Below are 24239 nucleotides of genomic sequence, written 5' to 3'. Positions count from 1 at the left end.
CCATTGTCCCCTGGGAATAAATGAGATATAATATGTGAAGTGACTAACTCAAAATGGGGGCTTAATAAATCTTGTTCCCTTCTTTTTTCTTTCTACATTGCTAACTTACATTAAATTACAGTGTTCCTTTGGGGGCTTTGCAGGTAGAACTAGAGATACCATTGATGGCCAGAAATATTTCCTTGTAAGGGAGAAATAAGGAACAGACATTGATAAGCACGAAGAGGGTTTTCTGTCTGTTGACACTGTCCCCTGCTACAGAAGACATGAACCTCCCACAAACCACAACAATAAATACTGGTCTCCTTCTCTTCCTTTCAGTTCTTTGCTTTATAGTCCAAAAACCTCAAATTCCATTGCTTTAAGAAGATCAGATCTACTAACTGTAGTAAATAGCAAGATATTAAATACAGGTGCTGTTTTAAAAACTGTGGCAAACTGGAACATACATGCCAGTATAAAGGCATTTGGATTCAGATTTTTAAAAACCTTTGCTCTGAGGTAAATAAAAAGAGCCAAGTGTATAACCATCAGTTTGCTGTCTGACAATCAACCAATGTCCATGTCAGTCTTTCAAAATGTATATAATTCAAAAGAACAAATTTATGGTTGATATATAAATCTTTAGAGTTTATGATTATTTTAGATATATGCAAATGTTAAGGTGGCCTCTCAGAATCCATGAAAACCCCAAGTTAGAGAGGCTGGCTGCCCAACACACCATAGTCCTCCCTCTTGCAAGTGTATGATCATTGGCAGATTACATAACATCTCCCAGAAAATGGGGCAGTAATTCTGCCATAAGACATAGGATTGTTGTGAGGATAAAATAAATATTTGTAAAACATTTAGAGAAATACCAAAAACTCAGCAAGAACTCAATAAATGTTCACTCTTCTTTTTATTACATTTATTCTTAGAATTATCCCTGCCTTAAAGAAACACCTAAACACATACAACTGCTGTTTTGATTGTAGCTAATCCAAGCTACTGAATTGAAAGAAAAAATGGGACAAAATCAGGAGCACTTTTAATAGGATGTTCTAGAGTGATGAATTGTCACTGATATAGATGTGTGTGTGTGTATGTTTCTAAAGTAAGTATAGAAGTCTACAGGTCTAGATGCCTTTTGAATGTCTGTCTGATACAAGTTCTTAGAAGGAAGCTCTTATGAGCTCTGTACAGCCTAAAAATATAAAAATATGGGACGTGTTTGAGTATAGAAATTTAGCAATGTAACAGCAGCTCTGTTTTGTTAAGATTACTCTGTGATTCATTTGTGTAATGACGGTAATTATATTTAGAGCTACCATGCTTATAACTTTTTAGAAATATACTGTTTAGAATAATAATAATGTTGTAGAATGGAGCAGAATTAGATGTTTTACAAAATGGAACTTTACATAGTGATCTTTAAGTTATAAATGTAGAATTATAGGGTTAGAAGGAAAGTATTGCTGTTCTTTTTTATTATAACCAAGTAAAATATTGCTTAAACTTTCTTAGGGTCTCAGAGTATGTATGTTTCCAAAGTACAGATTTATGATTAGCATAAATCCTTCTAAAGGCAATCTGAGTATATCATATCCCATATTTTCTCATAGTTATAAACCTAAACAAACTAAGAAACAAATTACCAACGAAACAATTACAATAAAAGATACCACTAAGAATGAAAAGCCAAGCCACAGATGGGGAGAAGGTATTTGCAGTGCATATCCCAAAAGAGAATTTATGTTAAGAGTATAAAAAGAACTCCTACTAGGAAAAAGAGGAAAATTCTTCCCTGAGCACTTCACAAAACAGAATATTCATCTGACCACAAAGCTTAGGAAATGTGCATAATAGGGCACTCCTGGGGATATTCAAATTGAAGCTACAATGAGGAAAAAAAAAAAAAACACAAAAGCAAAAAAAAAAGAAAATTGGATATCTCTACATACCCACCAGTAGTGAAAGTTTAAGAGTGATAAAATCAAATTTTGCCAAGCATATGGGATAACTGGACCTTCACATGTTACTGGAATGAGAGAAAAATAATCCAATCATCTAGAAAAACTTTTGGCAGTATCTACTGAAGTTGAATATTTTCTTACTCTATTACTCAGAAATTCCAATGTAAGTTACAAACTCAAGAGAAATAAGTGCATAAGGTGCTTCAAGAATGTTCATAACCGTTTTATTTTATTAGCCTAAAACTGGAAACAACCCAAATGTCATGAAAAGTGAAAGGGATTAATAAATTGTGGTATATTATGTTTCAATAAAATATAGGCTATATTTCAATTAAGAAAGTCTTAAAAATAATCATCTGCTATACAACATGGGTGACTCACATTGACATATTGGCAAGCAAAACAAGCAAGTTATAAAAGACAACAGAGTATGTGATTTTATTATATTAATTTCAAGAACAAGTAAAACTCATCTATAGTGATAGAAATCAGGGAATATCTAGACTCTGGGTTGACAGGGAAGGGGCAAAAGGAATCTTTTTAGAAATGTTCTATATCTGTAGCTAGATGGTTATAGTGGTGCATATATTTGTTTAAAAAGCGACTTAAGATTTGTATACACTTAAGATTTGTGAACTTTATCTATGCTGTATCTTAATTTTTAAAAAGATTCGCCACACTGTGACCAAACAATGAACATTCCTGTCATACTTTAGCAAAAATAACGGGAAGAACTGATGAATTAAAGACTTACATGTCTAAAATGACCTGACATCATGTCAAAATAAGATCAAATACATCAAACTTTATTGTTTGATATTTTATTGTACTGTTTTTTTAATGTTTAAAAGTTGATTTAAAATCTTAGCATTAACCTTTAGCAAGGTTACTATTTTTAAAATGAAGGCATCCTAGAGATGATATTAGATAATGAAAAGCTTTACAAAGAGAGAAAGAGAAAGTGAGAGAGAGAGAGAGAAAGAGAGAGAGAGAGAAAAGAATGTTTTAGAAGGCTGAAATAACCATTCCAGTTTGGTTGAATGGCAGATTCCAGAAAAAAAACAGGCATTAACATTTTTATTTCATATAATCTTCTCAGCTAATACAAATATGCTTACACCTTGGGTTTCAACTCAGAATCTTCTTGAAAACAAAGATTGTTTCTAACTTGAAATATTGGAGGGAAACATTTGTAGCATTTTCCAACCCATCTGGGCTTATTTACTTAGCTGCTCAGCGTTTAGCTCCCGGTTAGGAATTTGAGAAAGCTGTTGGTGAACTCTGAGAAAGACAATGCCCTCCAGGTGCCAAGGTGACCATTGTTCCTCCTCTGCAATTACTACCCTGTCTGAGCTTTTCTCAAATGAATAAATGGTGCTACAGTCCCATGCATTTTCCTGTGAGACACCTTGTGCAAAGAATATTACGGAAATCACATTCTTGGCATTTATTCAGCCAACGCTTCTATATTGAACCATTCCCTTTAAGTGTGGCATATCCTTTTTGGATCATGACACTTATGTCATAGTTATCAACAGTAAAGCAACAAGTCTACTCTGTTGAACTTAATGCTGTATAATTTCAAAATTATGTTATTTATGCATGTTTACCAAATATTTATTATGATTTATTTAAAAAAAATAAAATATTAACAAAATCATTAATCACCTCAGATGTTTAAATTAACTTTCTAATGAGTTAATTTTCAAATGTAGGAAGAAAGTAAATCAGCATATTTTAAACAGTAACATGTAAAATCCATTTTTGGCTAGTTGGCAACTTAAAATTTATGAAAATAAAAACTCTACTGATGCTATATAAGTTATGCAATAATATTACTTTCACAGATAAATTTCTTTGCAACAACATTTCTGTTTCTCCCTCCTTTTTGGTGCCTTTAATGGAATAAATATATTTCACACTTTAAGTTAATTGTAGATTATTGTATTTGTAAATATAAACTTGATGGAAATATATACCTGAGATTGAAAAATATAAGAGAGATATACACAATTTTGTGTTAGTATTGATAGAGTAGAGTTATGAACTCCAGAGCAGTAGAAACAGACACATTTTAGGCCTGATATTGATCAACAGACTGCACTATAATTGTTTTCAAATATTTACAAGAAGATCATTTTGCCTTACTTTAAATCAGTTAAAGAAAATGTGCTTTAAATACTATGACAAGATGTCACATATCTTTTTAGAACTATAAAGTAGTAATTACATCCTTAATAAGCTTTTTATTTTAGAATAGTTTTAGATTTGCAAAAAAGTTGCAAAGATAGTATGGAGAGTTTCCAAATACCTCACACTCAATTTCTTCTATTTTTAGTATCTTATATGGTACATTTGTAATAACTATTGTTGTGACCAGTGTTGATGCACTGTTATTACCTTAAGTCTAGAGATTATTTGGATTTTCTTAGTTTTTACTTTAAAGTCCCAAAATCCCATCCAGGATGCCACATTATATTTAGTCATCAAGTCTCCCTAGTCTCCTCTTGGCTGTGACAGCTTCCTCAGAATTTTTGGTTTTGATGGCCTTGACAGTTTTTTTCTATTTATTTATTTTCTTTTTTAAAAAAGTTTCATCCTTGACAGTTTTGAGGCATGCTGATCAAATATTGTGTAGAATATCCCTCAATTTGGGTTTTCTGATGTTTTTGTAATGATTAAACTGGGCTTACGGGTTTGGAGTAAGAGCACTACAGAAGTAAAATGCCCTTCTCATCACATCCTCTCAAGGGTACATGTTGTCAATATGATTTATTACTGTTGATGTTAACGTTGATCACCTGACTTGAGGTGGTGTTTGTCATGTTTCTCCACTGAAAGTTACTCTTTTCCTCTCTTTCCTTATTGTACTCTTTGAAGAAAGTCACTATGCTTGCCACACCCTTGAAAGGTGGGGAACTACCTTCTTAAGAGGGTAGTATTTATATGAAATATTTGCAATTATTTGGAATTAAAAAGGAGATTTATCTATTCTCTACTTATTAATTTATGCAGTCATTCATTTACATTCATATTTGCTGTTGGTTATTTATTTTATACGTTGAGTTTAACCCAATACATTATTTATTTGTTTTTGCTCAGATTGTTCCAGCTTTGTTTGATCATTGGCAGCTCTTTCAGTTGGCCCCTATGTCCCTTTGAAATATTCTCATCAATGTGAATGTTGTATTTGGGGGTTTTACGTTTTAGTTGGTATTTTTTGCTTGCTTGCTTTTAGTACTCCCATACTTTCTGGTACTATAAAACGCTCCAGAAAAGAAGTAATTACACTTTTTTTCCCTAAATTTCCAATAGTAAGCTTAGTAATTTGGAGTACCATATTATTGAGGTCAGGACCATGTGTTGCTTCCCTTAGCAAGTAAGCGTTCCTCAATTTATTTCATGTAGACAATACTCCAAACTCAGGTTACATATTTTGATAAAAGAGTTAATTATAAAAACTGACATAAATAATCTGGAAAGGGAATAGAAATATTAGTACTACTCAGCCATAAAAATAACAGTGAACTAGTATCTCTTATAATATCCCGGTTGGAGCTGGAGCCCATTCTTCGAACTGATGTATCAAAGAATGGAAAAATAAGCACCACATGTGCTCACCATTAAATTGGTACTAATTGATCAACAGTTATGTGCACATGTGGAAGTGACATTCATCAGGTGTTGGGCAAGTGGGAGGGAGAAGAGGATGGGTAAATTTACATCTAATGGGGGTGGCACGCACAGTCTTGGGGATGGGCATACTTGCAGCTCTGACTCGGGCAATACAAAGGCAATACATGTAACCAAAGTGTTTGTACCTCCATAATATTTTGAAATGAAAAAAAAGAATAAAAAATGGGTTTTATTTAATTCAATGTGTTATATCATGATTAATAGAGTAGGATCTCTAAAAGTCTTATTTTACTTATGGAGAGATATTAATAACGTCATTGAGTATGTTTTCTCTAAGAAAATGTGCTATAAGGAAATGTGATGGATGGAGATCTTTTAAAAGTTTTGCTTCACTGTAGACTCACATGGTTGTTTCTACTAAATATATATCCTCAAAACAAGTAAATTTCACAGGAGGATGAAAGGCTTTTTGAGGTCAAGAAGGTTCTATCTCATTACATCTTTCCCTATCATATATTTGTTAGAATTTACAGTTTTAATCAGATGGTATTCATGTGGAAGTAAAAGTCCCATAAAGAGAAGAAAAATTAATGGATTCCTTCAAACAATAACAATAATATTAAATTATCCCTGCAGTGTTATGCGAAAGGCAGGTCTAATGGATGTGCCTAAGTATTCAACGCATCATAAAAAATGTTATTCATATAAATAAAGATCAGTTTAATTTCTTATAAAATATACTTCCAATTATTTTCTAAAATAAAAGGTGAGAGAATAGTAAGCGAAAATTTTGCATAGTTGATATCAAGGAACATAAATGAAAGGATTCTCTCTTTTTTTCTTTTTCCTGTTTTAGGCTATTTATTTATTTATTTTTAATTTCAGAATATTACAGGAGTACTTGATGGGCACTTGGGTTGTTTACACATCTTTGCAATTGTGAGTTGTGCTGCTGTGAACATTCAAGTGCAGATGTGTTTTTTATAGAATGTCTTTTTTTTCTTTCAGTAGATGCCCAGTAATGGGATTGCTGGATCAAATGTAGTTCTACCTGTATCTCTTTGAGGTCTCTCCATATTACTTTTCATAGTGGTTGTACTAGTTTGTAGTTCCACCAGCAGTGTAGGAGTGTTCCTATCTCTCTGTATCCACACTAATCCTTTTTGTTTGGGGACTTTTTGATAAAAGACATTCTCACTGGAGTTAAGTGATATCCCATTGTGGTTTTGATTTGCATTTCCCTGATGATTAGAGATGTTGAGCATTTTTTCATACTTTTGTTGGTCATTGGTCTGTCTTCTGAAAAGTTTCTGTTTATGTCCCTTCCCCACTCCTTAATTGGGTTGTTTGATTTTTTTCTTACTGATTTTCCTGAATTCTATATAGATTCTAGTTATCAGAGTATTTCCAACATTTTCCTCTAGAATTCTAATAGTTTCACACCTAAGGTTCAAGTCTGTCACCCAGCGTGAGTTGATTTTTGTGAGAGGTGAAAGGTGTGGGTCTTGTTTCAGTCTTCTACATGTGGCTATCCAATTTTCCCAGCACCATTTATTTAATAAGAATTATTTTCCCCAGTGTATGTTTTTGTCTGCTTTGTCAAAGATCAGATGGCAATATGATGATGGTTTTATACCTGTTCCATTGGTCAATGTCTCTGTTTTTATGCTAGTGCTATGCTGTATTAATTACTATAGCCTTGTAGTATAGCTTGAAGTCTCTTAGATTGGTGCCTGTCAATTTGTTCTTTTTGCTTAGGTTGCTCTATGGAACCAGAGAAGGATTCTCTCTTTATTTTATTATTTTTGTTTGAAAATTTATTTCCTCTGCAATCTGAGTTATTTTCAATTTCCTACACATAATTATTCTGTGTCATTTTATATGTGAAATCATTGACTCTCAACAACTCTTGTGATTTTAATGGCATATTTCAGTCTTGTTTTAACTTTGCTTCACCTTTTATCTCCCTGTGGTTTTTGTATAGGAGTCTTTTGAATAATAAAAAAACTATTTTTTTTAATATATAAGACTTATTTCTCAAGCCATTTGAGAAAGCATTCTAAGAGTTAGAAATAACCAGCTCCTAACAAGAATAAAATTAGTCTTTATCAGTACTTTTTTTCACAAGTATAACTTCCCCTTCCTTCCTTCCTTCCTTCCTTCCTTCCTTCCTTCCTTCCTTCCTTCCTTCCTTCCTTCCTTCCTTCATTTCTTAATATGCATGCATATATATTGAGAACATAGTACTTGCTGAGCATTGTTATAGCCCCACACCCCACACACTAGCTAAAACTGATAACAGATTGCCCTAGATATAGCCAATCATGGAATCAACTGTTCATTATGTGGGCTTAGATAATGCAGCACAAAGTACCACCTGTTATATCTTTCTCTTGTCTTTGCCGCTATGTTCACTTTCTGATTATTGTAGCTCATTTTTCAGTATTTTATCATTTTCCATGAAGTTCCACTATTAGAGACACTCTTCTGCTCTGCTGAACTCAAAAGGTATTGTTGAGCTGGAATTTTTAATCTATCCTGGGGTCATATCAGGTAATTTTATGAAGGAAGATCATAGAAAGCTTGTTTGTCAGTCTTGGAATCGAGGAGTTTGTATAACACATTTCCCTGAGGTAGACGATTCAGTTCTCAGAAGCTGTTAATACCTCCATTTCTTTTTGCCTTCTTTCCACCTTTTATCAGAGGTGACCCATTTCTATGCCTCCTAAACAATATCATAAATGCATTCCCAACATTTTGGTTCTTTTTTGAGGAGGGAGGTTCATTGGTATAGAAATTGCTGAGAAATAGAATTATGGTAAAATGTAGATTCCCACTGTCTATTCTGTGTCTCATAACTGACTTACATGATTAAAAATGTTTCATCACACATTCCTATTTTTATCCAGATAAGTAACAATATGTCTAATCTGGACCAGAATCTACAGAATAAAATCAAACATGCAGATCTTCTAACTTAGAATTGGCCTGACCCTAGAAATGTTCTTATACTACACTAGGTGCAGGGAATACAAAATCTCAACACAAAAGTAAACCATAATCTCTGACTTTGTTGAGATATGTGAATTATTAGAACCTGTATATTTTGGGATCCAAATTTAAGTTGCAATGTTATGCAAATATATATATATATTATATATTATTTTTAAAATTTAGCACATGTTGTTCTTCCAGATGTGATTAACATCTCTTGTGATATTTGTTCATTCTTGTTTAGGAGATAGTCAACTTCAACTGTCGGAAACTGGTGGCTACAATGCCACTTTTTGCTAATGCGGATCCCAATTTTGTGACTGCCATGCTGAGCAAATTGAGATTTGAAGTGTTTCAACCCGGAGATTATATCATACGAGAAGGAGCTGTGGGTAAAAAAATGTATTTTATTCAACATGGTGTTGCTGGTGTCATTACAAAATCCAGTAAAGAAATGAAGCTGACAGATGGCTCTTACTTTGGAGGTTAGTAAAAAAGAAATATAACTTAGATTTCATCTTGAGATATGTTTCTTTATCTGAGTTTTGGAGATGTCAGAATATTGATTTGTTGGTTTTGAATGTGAACTTGTATTTGAATTCTGATAAAAGTCTCTATAATGGCATATTTTCATATTTCAGAGTCACAAGTTCAATGCATGTGCATTTACTACTACGTTGGTTGGGGTATTGTTGCAACCTCTAAATGGACCCAAATAACTATGGCTTGAAATAGATGGAATGTATGGTTTTTCTTTCACACAAAAGTCCCAAAGGTGTTGGTGGCCTTTCTCTCGAACAGTTTTCATGAACCCAGATTCCATCCATCCACTGTAGTGTTTTATTTTGTTGTTTAGGTGTTTTTTTTGTTTGTTTGTTTTTTCTGTCTATATGAAAGGAACCAATTCTTCTCCACTACATTTTGATTTGGCCTGTGATGGAGCAGAGAAAGCAGAAGAAATGAAAACTTAGCTGCTTCTTTTTAAATATGTTCCCAGAAATTGCCAAAAGCACTGCTATTCACATGATTGCCCATTATATGTATAATGGGTCACAGCCAGCTCTAAGGAAGACAGAAATGTAGCCTCTAGCTAGATAGTAGTTTACCTTGCTAAAAATTCTGAAAATTTGTATTGCTTCCAACTTTTAAACTAAAATAAGATATATATTTATATTTGTACACGTGTACAAAAATTGCCTAGGAATTTTATTATTAGGTCAAAGACTATGGATATTTTTACACTTAAATAACACTAAATTATTTCTTTGATAACAAACATTTTGCTTTGCAAAATGAGTTTTAGTTTTATCCTCTTACTAAGCAAATATAGCATTCATTTATTGTTTAGTTTACATTTCTGTTATTACTAGTGAAGTTGAGACATTTATTCATAGATTTATTAATCATTTATATTTATTTTTATGTTCCTATTCTTCACATATTGTTCTACTATGTTATCTTTTTAAATCTAAATTGTGGTAATGTTCCTAAAATATTTTCATATATGTTGTTACTATTTACTCCAAGATTGTTGTTTCTTTCCTAAATATTTTCATGTTATATTTTATCATTTTGATCCTGATTGTCATTGTCTTAATCTGTCAATCTTTTCCTTAAGATATTAAGGATTTTATATTTCTTAAGTAGGTTTTGTACACTGAAAAATTATAGAAGTGCTTTTTTATTTCCTCTATTTTGTTTAGTTTTACTACATTTCATCATTACTACTTTGTCATTATAATTTACTATATTTTATTATTGTACATATTTTATTACATTTTTGTTTTAGTATTAATTCATTCAAAGTATATTTGTGAGTATAGTATGAGGTGTCTATAGTTTTCCACAAAAGAGATAATTTTTTCACAATCATTAATATATTTCATCATTTCTATAAAACTTTGAAATGTTTCTTTAGTAAAATGTTGAGTTTAAAATTTTTTCTTCAGTCACAGCTAAGATACATATAGTAAGAAAGGTTTTGAAATTTATTAAGTGCTGTTTTTAAAAAAAGTTATCAAAATAACCATGAGATTATTATCCATTAATCTGTTACAGCTGAGTAAAACATACTAACTCAAATTAATTAACTTATTTGTTTTTCTGCTCAACCATTAAGGACAATTTTCAAGTTTCTAGCTTCTCATTTCTTCCCAGTCTTCTTCCTTGTTAGAATTATTCTGTGTTGTCTCATCAGTTCCTTACCCTTTTGTGCACGTTTGTTAAGAAAAGCTAAGAGCTTACAGGATCTACTTTATAAACTGCACAGAAATATTTGAATGAAGTAAAGAGAGAAGGAGACTAACTGAAATCTGATGGGGTAAGAAACAAAAGAATATAGTTAACCTTGGAATAACAGAAGAATTAGGGGTACCGACCCCCACTCAGTCAAAAATCTGGCTATGATTTTTCACTTCCAGACCCTTTACTGATAGCTTACTATTGACTGAAAACGTGACTGATAATATAAATAACAGATCAACGTATATTTTGTGTATTGTGTGTATTAAGATTATATACTATTTTTTTTTTTTTTTTTTTTTTGAGACAGAGTCTCACTTTGTTGCCCAGGCTAGAGTGAGTGCCGTGGCGTCAGCCTAGCTCACAGCAACCTCAAACTCCTGGGCTCGAGCGATCCTTCTGTCTCAGCCTCCTGAGTAGCTGGGACTACAGGCATGCGCCACCATGCCCGGCTAATTTTTTATATATATATCAGTTGGCCAATTAGTTTCTTTCTATTTATAGTAGAGACGGGGTCTCGCTCTTGCTCAGGCTGGTTTTGAACTCCTGACCTTGAGCAATCCGCCCGCCTCGGCCTCCCAGAGAGCTAGGATTACAGGCGTGAGCCACCGCGCCCGGCAATATATACTATTTTCTTATAGTGAATTTAACTAGAGAAAATAAAATGTTATTAAGAAAATCATAAAGAAGAGAAAATATATCTACTGTTCTTTAAGTGAAGTGGATTATCATAAAAGTCTTTATCCTCATTGTCTTCACGTTGAATAAGCTGAGGAGGAGAAAGAGGAAGAGAAGGAATTGGTCTTTCTGTCCTAGGGGTGGCAGAGACAGAAGAAAATCCATATATAATGGAACCATGTTATTCTTGGATCAACTGTACATGTACAGGCCAGGTTTGGGGATAAGTTGTTTGGGGAAAAAGTCTATGAGGAAATTTCTGAAGAAGTGGGAAATATGTAGAAAATAAGTTTAGAAGGGAATTTTTGGAAGTGTTATGCACTGAAAATGGATTTGTGAAGTTGACATATGTTTTGTGAATTCAAATGACCTTATGGTTATATTTGGTGATATGACTAAGGTTTTATACAGATAATGGAATATTTGCCCCCTAGATTTGTGCGGGTTAAGCTACTAGTAAAGTCAGTCACATCAGTGAATGTCTTTGTGTTAAACGGTAAGATAATTTCTGAGATAAAATCTATTTTTTCATGACATATTATGTCTTTAGCATAATGCAGCATCTCTGTCTGTAAGTGATACCGGTCTATAATTTCATTGTTATTGTGGTTATTTTTGTGATCCCCTAGATGACTTTGGATATCAGGTTTTGTTTACCTCTTAGAAAGAGTAATAAACCTTAAAGAAGTATTATCTGCTGTTAGTTGATAGCCTTCACAAATAAAGCCACTTATATTTGATTTCCTTCATTCTACAGCTAATGAAACTCAGATTTTCTATTTCTTTATACGTAATTATTAAGTTCATCTAATTCAATTGTTCATCATACTGAGTACACATCACAATCTCTTGGGAAGCTTAAAAAACTGATGCCTGGGACAAAATTGTACTCTATATTTTCTGATGTAATTGAGTGGAGTTGAAATCCAAACATTGATATGTTTTTTAAAAATGCCAAGATTATTCCAAATAATTTTAAAATTAGATAGATTGATAGATATGGAGATATTGATATAGATATATACTGTGTTTCCCCCAAAATAAGACCTACCCATAAAATAAGGCCTAGCAGGATTTCTAAGCATTTGTGCAATATAAGCCCTATCCCCAAAATAAGACCTAGTGATGGGCATGGCTACCCAGTGTATCTGCACAACCCATGCATTTCATTGCGGAGCGGTAAACAAGATGAGCAGCCCTTCTCATCTGCCCCATGAGACCTCTATTGCTCGACATGAGAAATTGAGGCCAATGGTTCTAAAGGAAATAGAGTCACATGAAATTTGGGGTTTGGAGAGTTATGATGATATTCCAGAAGAAGATGACTTAACTATATTTGAATAACTGTAGATTGTTGTACTGTACTTAAAAAAAAAAAAGTAACACATCCCCTGAAACTAAGCCCTAGGGTGTCTTCTTGAGGAAAAATAAATATAAGACCCTGTCTTATTTTCAGGGAAACACGGTAGTTACCTTTTTACTCTTAAAATTCGATTTCTTTTTAGTTTAGAGAGGATTTATATTTACAAAATTATTGCAAAGATTATACAGACAATTACCATATAAAAATCTTGCATTACTATGGTATATTTTTCAAAATTAATGAACCAATATTGATACATTATTAAAGTTCTTAGTAATATGCATGTTTTATTGAGATATTCCCAATCTCTACTCAATGTCTTTTTTCTGCCCAGGATCCCATCATTATACCACATTACATTTAGTAGTAATGTCTTCTCAGTCTGCTCTTGGTTGTTAAAGTGTCTTGGACTTTCCTAGTTTTTGATGAAGTTGACAGTTTTAAGGAACTCTGGTAAGATACCTTGTATAATGCTTCCCAATTGGGATTTGTCTGATGGTTTTCTCATGATTAAATTGGAGTAATGTATTTTGGGAGGAAGACCATAAATTTAAAGTGCCATTCTCATCCCATCATATCAGGGGGGTATACTATCAATACATCGTATTACTGTTTATGTTAACCTTAATTACCTGGCTTGTGGTAAAGGCTTCTTCACTGTAAAGTTACTTTTTTCCTCTCCTATTCCATATTGTACTCTTTGGAAGACAGCCACCCACTATACACAGTTCACAAGTAAGGAGTGGGGGTTATTGCTTTGCCTCCTTATGTGCCAAGTATTAACATAAATTGTTTGAAATTATTCTGAATGGGAAATTGATCTACTTTTTCCCATTTATTTTTTATTCAATCTTTGGCCATTGAGACTTCTTTCAGATGGCCCCTTTGAAATATTTCCATTATTGTGGAGTAGAATTGTTTTCTTTTTCTTTTTCTTTTTTCTTTTTTTTTTTTTTTAGATTTTTCGTATTTTTTAGCACTATAAGATGCTCCTGGCTCATCTTGAATATTTCACATCTAGTTCAGAATCATTCATTATCCAAGGAGCCTTGGATTTTATCATTGGAGAATATTTGAATTCTGGATGTGCTCATTACTGCTTGGCTGTCATTACTTCTAGGCTCTCTAAGTTTACGAAACAAAGATTTATATATCTTAACTGCACAGATATTGATAGACAAATAGAGAGATGTATATAATAACCTGTGTGTGTTTGTGTGTATGTGTGTATGTCTATGTGTAACCATTTCTTTCTATATTAAGTTAAATATAAGTTCATACTAATGTTTGCAGCTCTAATCCACCACTACATGGAATATTCTAGCTTCCTTCTCTTGCTTATTGGTAATTCTCCACTTAACAGTAAAATACTTGGTTCCCACATCTACCATTAATTTACTTAATTGTTCAATTCTGGTATATATGTATAGTTGTTTCCAAATAGTTAATCTATACATGTATAGGAAACAACTTTATCAGGGTAGAATGCAGTGGCATCATCTCACTGTAACCTCTAACTCCTGGGCTCAAGTGATTCTCTTGCCTCAGCCTTCAGAGTAGCTTGGACAATAGGCATGCACCACCATACCTGGCTTTTGCTGCCTCCTACAAATTTGCTATATTTTAATTTTCTTTATTTCACAATGTTTTTATAAATAACTTCTGAGACTTCTTCCTTGACCCATATGCTATTTGAAGTGTGTTAAATATTTGGAGATTTTCTAGCTATTGTTCTGTTGTCAATTTCTAGTTTAATTCTTGAGAATTTAATCTGTACAATTTTTGTTATTTTATATTTGCTAAGGTGTGTTTTATGGTCCTCAATCTTGATAAATATCCCATGTTAACTTGAAAAAAATAGATATTCTGCTGTTGTTATTTTGCTGTTATTATTTATTCAACCCAATTCACTTCAGTAAGAAATTCTGTAAAACACTATTTTGTTTGGGTTCAGTGATTTTGCCTCATTCATATTTCCACTATGGTGATGTGAAGTGACTATTGGTAGACCTCAAGGGTACTAGAATCACTTTTCAATGGAAAGTTTACATAAAAAAGAGTTCTTTATTATTTTCTATTCTCTTACACATCAGTTGATATTTTTTGATTTAAACATCAATGAATATAATGTAAGACAGTTAAAATATAATGTGTACTTATTTAACACATTATATATTATACAATTAATATTTCATTATCTAATATGAAATCTTGAGATCAATAAGGGAAAATTTTGTATTATACTACTATTACATTATGTAAGCTGAGTATGGCAAGTTCATAGTAATATTAAGCAGAAGAACCAGGGATTGACTAAGGAATATTCTTTCCACTCTTCTAAAATGTCTGAATAAATAAATATAATCACTGCACAGAACACTAAACTCTAACTAAAATCAAGAGTTTTGCATTATGTGCCTAACTTGATTTATTTCTGCAATAAAACAGGACTAGGTTTCTAGATCAATATAATTTTTTTAACCCCAGAGAGTTTGTTTTGCTCTTTTGCAGGGGAGGGTGGCTCACATACTACCTCGTCCAGTGTTCTCACCTACAAGTAATGGTCTAGGAGAGGGAGCGTGAGGAAATGAACCTAGAATAAATGCCTGTTGGGTATGAAGCACATTCATAGGCCATGGAGATATAGCAGTGAGCAAGAGATACCAAGTCCCCCACACTCATGGAATTTACATTATATTTCAAAAGAAAAATTTAATGAAGAAATCTGGAAATACTAAACTATATTATCAGATGATATCAGCCATACTGGGATTAGAGTTCAGGCACATGAGATTACCTAGGAGTCCTAGGCTTTTCATGGAGAGTGATGGTGAATGGGGATAAAGGGTCTAAGGAAACTTGTCTACATGGCTCAGGCCAGAAGGATGATGGCAGTGAGTGTTGAGATATTCAAGAAGTGAGGGTCTTGCTTAGCTTCTTGAGCACCATAGGACTTCCTGGAGTGGCAAAAGGAGTTCCTGGAATCCTTCTTAACTCCTCCTTTGAGATAAATCTTATAATCTTATAATCCTCCTTTATATATGAGGAAAATGAGACATGAAGCAGTTACACAGCGTGGTCAAGGCCAGGTACTTGACATAGAGCAAAGGCAGGTTTCACATTCAGCTTGAATCTGAACCTGAATCCTGTGTTCTTTCCAGGATATCTCACTGCCTCCTGAGAAGGGTGTGATTATCCTTTAGGAGGTAAATGTCAAACATTAGGCAAGTCTTCAGTTCTCTTCAAAGAGTTCCATGGCCCTTATATTTGATTTCCATGGCATTTGCTAAATTCTTTTGTAATCTATTCATATACTCTACCTGACCCTCCTATTAAAGTAAGCATACTGTTAATAAGTAAAATGTCATTAATAATCCTCATTAAAATTTAAAATAATGTATCTCTACCAATAATTTATGATTTTAAAGAAAAGCTTGTTTTTCTAATATAATATATTCCATTATTGTTAATATCTCTATTATTCATTCACTTCTTAGCAGTCATTTATCTTTCCGCACCAAAGTATTCTAATTGATTCAGTCTCTCAAATATATTTCTTTCAAAAAGCCTGTCCCATAAGTTCTTCTTATTGAATGATAATGTGAAACAAGCCTATTTAGAAGGGAAATATCTCTAATTACTGTTCTTAAATTCTGCTTAATAGTGTCAACATTTCTCTAGCCTTGAGGGGACTGCCAGGTACTTTATATAGGTAATGTATATATTTAGGATTTTTATGCCCACAATACATTTGGCCAGATAATGATAATTTGGCATTTTTAAATGTGGAGCTATAGATTTGAAAAACCACAGGCAATCCTGTCATGGTTACTATTCATTAGTTTTCAGAGGACTGAAGCATCTGCCAATCTGTAGTTTGCAGTTTACTCCATTTCTAGCACATTGTATATTTTTAAAAGCTGGTTTTATAGAAGACATGAGAAATCTTTAGATGGAAATTAACAATTTAATTAGCTAAAGTTTTCCATTATGTTTATGAGGAGAAAGAGCAATGGCAGGAAAGAACAATGAATCTTCTAACATTTTTTTCTTTCTTTTGCTTCTTCATTTGTTATCCTCTTAGATGAGAGGATGATAATGAAATAATTGAAATAATTATCTCCATGATGATAACTCTGTCAGATCTTTTTGAAGGTCTTGGCCCACTTAGAAATACCAAATAACATACAATGGCAGGGTGAAGTTTTGCTAAATCATTATTAATTACCTCACAGTTCTATGACTTTATATAGTCATTTATAAATGAAACAATGCATATTAAAGTATTAAACACAAATATCTGACATACTTACTGGAGCACATTAAGAAGACATTTTAAAGTCATAATGTCTTTCTCTCTTTAATAAAATAGTGGAAAGGAAGGAGGAGGGGAAAAGGGAGAAACCTAAGTAATCCATATTACAATTATGAGTCCACCTATATTCCTGTGGTTGTTTATGAAACCACATTTAGAGCTTTTAATAATTAGAGAGGCAAGAAGGGATTCTGAATTTAAGATTAAATCTCCATAAGGCATATATACTTTCTAAGCATAAAGTATATTCTTATTAAGCATTTGATTTTAAAAATGTTTCTACCTACTTCTTAAATGTCAATATTCATCAAAACCTAGGAAAAAATAATTTTGATGAGAAGTGTGGGGTTCTATGACAAACTGAAATAAATCTAGCCGGTTGTGATTCACTTCTTAGAATATAAAATTGTTTTTAATATACCTAAAATTGTCTTTCTTCCTCCTTTGACACCATAAATTGCTAAATTTTAATTATAAATACTCTTTGGTATTCAAATTTTATTTCTATTATTCAAATACTAACTTTTGTGATGATAAGCTTTGTATGCTATTCATGGAATTTCTGGTTATAAAGAACAGATGGAAGAATTTTTCCCTATTTTTATATGCATAGCTCAGGGGGTGGAAGGAAGCAGGACTTTCAATTAAGCATAACTGGAGGAAACAGTTATGGAGGACACAATGTTTAAGCAGGATGTGCATCACCAATACAGATCATCTGAAAAGAATTCATCTCCTGGAATGATATTTTCTTTAAAAATTCTTCTTAGAGTAATCAGTTAGCCCTTATCTCAAAGCCCCAAATTTCTCATTTCATGCATGTATTGCAAGATTCTCAGAAGGGGAGGCTCCAGAACCACACTCATTGTGCTTTCATCTATTCCATAGTCACTCTTTTCTCAATTGTGTCCTTTGCCCTCAATCCAAAGAAAAATAATGTGCAAAACTTTTCACAAAAATCTCCAAAACTCTGTACAATCTGGCCCAACCTATTTTCTTAATCTTAAGTCATACCTTTACCTTCAAGTACCCTTAAACCAACCCCTAAAACTACTAGTTCTTACTTAAACAGGCAAAAGTTGCCTTTGCAGAGATTGCTCAATCCCTTTGGTTAAAAAAAGTCCTCTCTACTTTTTTCAATCTGACACCTTGCTTCTCATCTTTTTAAAGATACCACTCAAATTTGCTTTTGTAGCACTTAACCTGTTACTGAATTATTTTAATTATTATTTTAAATGTCAGTCTTATATACTACATTATGAATTTTCTGAGTTTAGATATCCATTTTCTTTCAAAGTTAAACCTGCATCAAGAAAACACAGTGCCTAAACTTTCAACTACACTCAATAAGAATTTGTATAATGATAAATGAATATATGGAAAGATGGATGGATGAATGGATGGATGGATGGCTCTATTTTCCCTTATCTCCATTCCTAATCTTTATCTCTTCTTTTTTCTCTGCAGCCCTAAAATTAGAAAAACAGTCAAGCATCCCATTCACTTTCTTACTTTCCTGTGGTAAACTCATTCTTTGTCTCAAGATAGGAAATCTATGCATATGCTAATGATAAATTACAAACTAAAATAAATGAAACACAACACATTATATATTTCTGATAAATTATTAATACTTCTTGAATTAATTTTATCTAATTTTAAATTAATCTCATCATATTAGGGATAATATAACTCTAGAATCTAAAACAAATAGAATCTAGAGCAATGCTGTCTAGTGGAACTTTCCATGCTGATGGAAATATTCTATATTGGACACTGTTCCAAAAAGGTAGCCACTAATCATATGTGGCTGTTCAGCTTTTGAAATACAGCTAGTGTGACTGGGGAACTGGATATTTATTTTCATTTATTCTAATTAATTTATTTTAAATATTAATAGCCACATGTGGCTAGTGCCTATCACATTGTACAAAATAATTCTATATTGTTGCAAAATTAGGGTGAAGGAGATTTGCAAAGGAATTGTATCAGAATGATATAAATGGGTGTTATCTCTCCTCTATTTTTATCTTATTGGAAATTTTCCAATCTTTCAAAACTTTATTTCATGTTAAGCCCAGTATACCCTAAGGTTTAATTTTTCTCAGGAATGAAGCAAATATATTGCATTTCTTTTTCTTTTCTTTCTCTCTTCCTTCAGCAAACAGATGTTAAAAATTTTCTGCATTCCAGGAAGTATTCTCAATGTTTGTCATTTGACAATGAATAAGGTAAAACCCTAGCACTCATGGATATTATATACTATTGAGTGGATATGCAATAAAGAATAAAAAATGAATGTTAAAAATAATTTCAAATAGTAGCAAACAGAACTGGTGGACATATAATGAAGTATGGTGCATTTATGTAATTTATCATTAGCATATGTAAGGTGGTCGTCTTAGTGATAGACCAAGAAATCTAACTTTGTTCAAGTGGGAAAGTAGTGAACAGGGAATAAGAAGTGGAGTTAACCAGAGATCTTTATGGAATAGAAAAATTATTGGGAGTAGAAATGTAGAATAAAGTGAACTGGAAATACATGAAGTGGTGATCCAAAAGGAGATTTGGGAGTTGGTTAAGCTATTGGTGGTAATTAAAATATGAAAGATGGTGATAGTGAGAAAATCAAAGAATATTGAGGCCGGTGTGTTAGGATGAAGCATTTCCAAGCATGCCTATGGACACAATGATGATATGCCTAACATGTTATGACAAGAATAATTAAGTATCTGCTTTTTAAGACTCTTTTTCCTTTTATATATTACTTATATTATTTTCCTTATTTTCTCTGCATCACTGTTGTTTCTTTGTGATCTATTTTCAGCATTTATATAAAAGATATATCAAACTATGATATTATAAGATTTCTGTTATACTGCACACATATTAGGTTATTATATATGAAATATCCAATTTCCTTAAGTACTAAGTTTGACAGTTGAGATCTCTGACATGTCACTCTGATAATTCTTGTTTTATTTTTATTGTGAAAGTAGTGAAAGTACACCTTTAGTCTTTCAAATGCATATTTTGGCTCATGGTTATCTTTCAAACTTTTTTTTAGAGCAATTTTTATGAAATCATGGAAAAGTAAAAAAATTCACATTACTTTCTAATATGAGTTCTGTTGTGGAACCAATGCAGAGCAGACAGTTACAAATATCTACAAAGTGTTTGGGAAGGATGTGGCTAATGAATACACAGTACCTACATGGTTTGAAAAATTCCATTCTGGTCATTTTAGTCTTGAAAATGAGACACATGGGCAACCTGAGACCAAAGGTAGATAATGATGAGGTGAAAGCTGTAGTGGAAGTGAATCCATCTCAACTTACCTGTGAGTTAACAGCAAGGTCTGATGTTACTATTCCAACAATATTGGACTATTTGAAACAAATCAGCAAGGTAAAAAAGATGGATAGATGGATTCCTCATGAATTAAACCATCATCAGAAGAGAAATTGGCTGAAAGCTTGCCTTTCTTTGGTGTCATGACATAAAGGTGAACCATTTCTTCACTGTATTGTCACGTGTGATGAAAAATGGATTCTTTTTGACAATCACAAGTGTTTAGCACAATGATTAGATAAAGATGAAGTGCCAAAACACAGTCCAAAACCATATATTCATCAAAAAAAGCTAATGGTGCCTGTTTAGTGGTCCAGTGCTGGTATTATCCACTATAGCTTCATGAAACCTGGTCAGTTGATTACAGTGGATGTCTACTGCAACCAATTGGATGAGATGAGGATGCTTACAATTAATCAGCCAAGATTGGCTAAAAGAGACAGGCCAATCCTCTTTCAAGACAACACTGGACGACACGTTGCGCAAACAATGCTGCTCAAACTACAGCAGCTGGACCTGGAAACTCTCTGTCATCCACCGTATTCACCAGACCTCACACCAACTGACTATCATTTCTTCCAGGCTTTGAACCACTTCTTGCAAGGAAAAATATTCAATTCTCAACAAGCCATGGAAAATGCCTTTTGCCATTTCGTTGTCACTCACTCTCCAGGCCTTTTGGCTGCTGGCATAAGCAAGCTACCATTAAGATGGCAAAACTGTGTCAATGGTTTAGTTGCATATTTGATTAATTGTACTGCTTCTTGTTTCAGATATAAACCACATTTTTGATTTGAAGTTGGGCATTTCATATTTAATGACCTAATAGAGGATCATTTATGTCTCTGTATCCTCACCATTAGCACAGTTCCTGACACATCATTTTTATTGAGTAAATATTTGTGGCATTGAATCTAATTTTGGAGCCACCTTTAAGTGAATAACATTTCATATCGTGAAGTCATTTGTCAAACTTCTGTTCTAATAAATGATGCCTATTTATATATTTTTAAAAAGTTTTTAAACATGAAAGTATCTGCTTCTCTATTTTGTCTACATGATCTTAACAGAAATCATAAATATAAACCTAATATTCAGACTTCGTGTTTACCCAATACTTTACTTAGTGCTTGTTATGGACTGAATATTCATGTTGCCTCAAAACTCATATGTTGAAACCCTAATCCCAATGTGATGGTATTTGAAGGAGGAGCCTCTGGGAGGTAATTAGTTGATAATGGTGGAGCCCTCGTGAATGGGATTAGTGCACTTATACAAAGAGGCCAGAGAACCAGCCAGCTCTTTCTCTGTCTACCATGTGAGAATGCAAAGAAAAAGGCAGTATGCAAACTGGAAGCGAGCCCTCATCAGCACCCAACCATGCTGGCACTCTGATCTCGAACTTCCAGCCTTCAGAACTATGAGATATAAATTTCTGTTGTTGATAAGCCACCCAGTCTATGGTAATTTGTTATAACATCCCAAGTTGACTATGCCAGTGCTGAATAGAATAGCAAGATTCCTTTTCGGTTAATTTTTCTGTCCCCGTGTATCTGCTTTCTAGCTTCCCATTTGGCTTTCAGAGTCTCAGTACAACTCTGCTGACTAAGATGTTCTTGCCCTACTTCGGAGGATCTGTTCATCCTCTGTCATGCTCTGGTGTAATTAATGAGCTAACATTAGTAAAGTACTTTGAGTTCTTTGGATAAAGTTGTGCAAGCTATTCTTCTGTTGTGACACTTTCTTTAAGGACCATTATCATACTTCATTGTATTTGTGGAGTCTAGGAGAAAAAAGAGGGAGAAGTGTGTCTCTGAGAAGCTACATGTCAACAAAGTGTGCAAGTTCAGGAACTGCGTGGAAAGAGCCTGTGTCTCAAAATTTAAAATTTAAAAATATTAAAAATAATTAAATTAAATAATTAAAAATAATAAAATATTAAAAATATTTTATTTTTAATATACTCTCAATAATCGTCTCACCATTAATCTCACCATTTTTATTCTATACTATGTGCCCAGAGTAGAAAAAAATCTAGTTTTACATTTATAAGTTTTGGATGTAATAATTGCATAATGTACTGATAGAGAATTTTTTATTTAGAGATTAATAAATTGGTTATTAAATGATAAATAATAAAAGTTTACACATTTAAAAAAAAAGATAAAGTGAAGTACATACCATTGTTTTGTGGAGCAATAAGTGTTACCTTTGGAGACATTAATTATATATTTGGAAGCAATTTAAAAGTCTTTTACTTTCTAAGTCACATTTAATCCTAAAGAATAGTTAACAGATATCCATATGAAAGATGGTGGGCTCTTTATCATTGTGCAGTATCTATCTGGGTTTAAAACATTCTTAAGATCTTATTTGATAAATGGCCCAAAAAATACGATTTATGAGTAAAGCACTGATCTTAAGAATCTACTGCAAAAACAGGTTCATTTGGAAGGCAATGGTGTCCTGTGGTTACTTTCTATGCTTCATTGCTGGTGGACAGATGGCTGGTTTCTCACTGTGTTCTCATTTCAACTCTATCTCTAGCTTGTTCCTTTTCTATGTGGCCTTCCACCTGTGCTAATAACAGAGGCTTTTTATTCTGTGACCAGGTTTTACTCACTCTTAAATTTGGACTCTCCCTTTAAGTCTAAAGGTCCACATGGCTAAAACTGGAACTGCACTAGTGATTCATCTACTGAACTATGCACCACGTGCAAGTTAAAAGGTGATATCTGAGGAACATAAGCACATTTTAGTGCCTGATTCTTTTCTTCTTATAATAATGCAAGTTAAATTATCAAAGTCAAAACTCTAAAAGGATTAGGCTACAGCATGAGGTGGCAGTGCACTCAGCTTCCACAGAGCCAAGTTCTTGTCCCAGCTCTGTTGATGGGACCTAAGTCCACATCCCCAGGCAACTTGTTTAACATCCAGGGGCTCAGGATCTAAAATAAGATTATTAAGATAGATTCTACATACACTCTCTTCCAGCTCGATGATACTGCTGGAATGGGGCTCTTGGGTAAGGAGTATATTCTTTTTGCCAGCTTGTTTGGCAAAATGTATCAAAATGTCTTCTTGCTTATTCTAGAGGCCACAGTATTTTTGAAGAAAGGCTGCATTTAGTTTATAGTATTATCATTAACAATGTTTTTTAGGTCAACCACTTAGCATTTTTAAAAGAAATGGAGGCAAGTGAGATTTGTGATGATTCATGCTCTGGTGCATAAAAATTAACTGCAACTTTTTTTCATGGGTAGTGAACAAAAATAGAAATTGTCAGGGACTGAGTTGGGAAGCTCTTTGAAATGTAGCGAGAGATGGGAAGATGCTGGTTAAGGGTATGGATGCAGGAGCTGGACCTCGTTGGGCCTGGGGAAAGTCACAGATGTTCTCCAGGGCCCTGTTTCCAGATCCATAAAATTGGAACAATAGTATTTCCTACTTCATTAGGTTTGCTTATAGTATGAGATGACTTAACAAATCTAAAATACTTAAACACTACCTGGCCCAAAGTCTGTGCTATGATAATAGGCATTAACTTAAGTAAAAGGGCTGGTAGAGCGTAAAGCAGTAAATGCATGTAAAAGGCAGTACTAAGGTATTATTGATTCATTGCTTATGTCAAGTGAATCAACACTAGATAATCTAATTGTCAGTTCATTTCTCCTGACTCTGTGTTAGTCTTAATCCAATACCAATG

At 33.2% G+C, this 24239-nt stretch overlaps 1 protein-coding gene and 1 long non-coding RNA gene across 3 annotated transcripts in view; one reads left to right on the top strand and one right to left on the bottom strand.

Annotated features, from left to right (window-relative positions):
• The window catches only part of LOC105857776 (uncharacterized), a 102397-nt gene that overhangs the window by 715 nt on the left and 77443 nt on the right, over window positions 1-24239 (bottom strand). The gene's annotated exons all lie outside the window — the stretch shown is intronic.
• HCN1 (hyperpolarization activated cyclic nucleotide gated potassium channel 1) overlaps window positions 1-24239 on the top strand; it is a 385147-nt gene that overhangs the window by 324342 nt on the left and 36566 nt on the right. For both annotated transcript variants that reach the window (XM_012740382.2, XM_012740381.2), the window contains one exon: window positions 8830-9070. In XM_012740382.2, the coding sequence (XP_012595836.1) occupies window positions 8830-9070 (241 nt within the window). The remainder of the gene's footprint in view (window positions 1-8829; window positions 9071-24239) is intronic.

The sequence above is a fragment of the Microcebus murinus genome, chromosome 11 (genome assembly GCF_040939455.1).
Source record: "Microcebus murinus isolate Inina chromosome 11, M.murinus_Inina_mat1.0, whole genome shotgun sequence".
Taxonomy (NCBI): domain Eukaryota; kingdom Metazoa; phylum Chordata; class Mammalia; order Primates; family Cheirogaleidae; genus Microcebus; species Microcebus murinus.
Note: the sequence above shows the minus strand (reverse complement) of the source record. Positions and strands in the feature narration are given on the sequence as shown.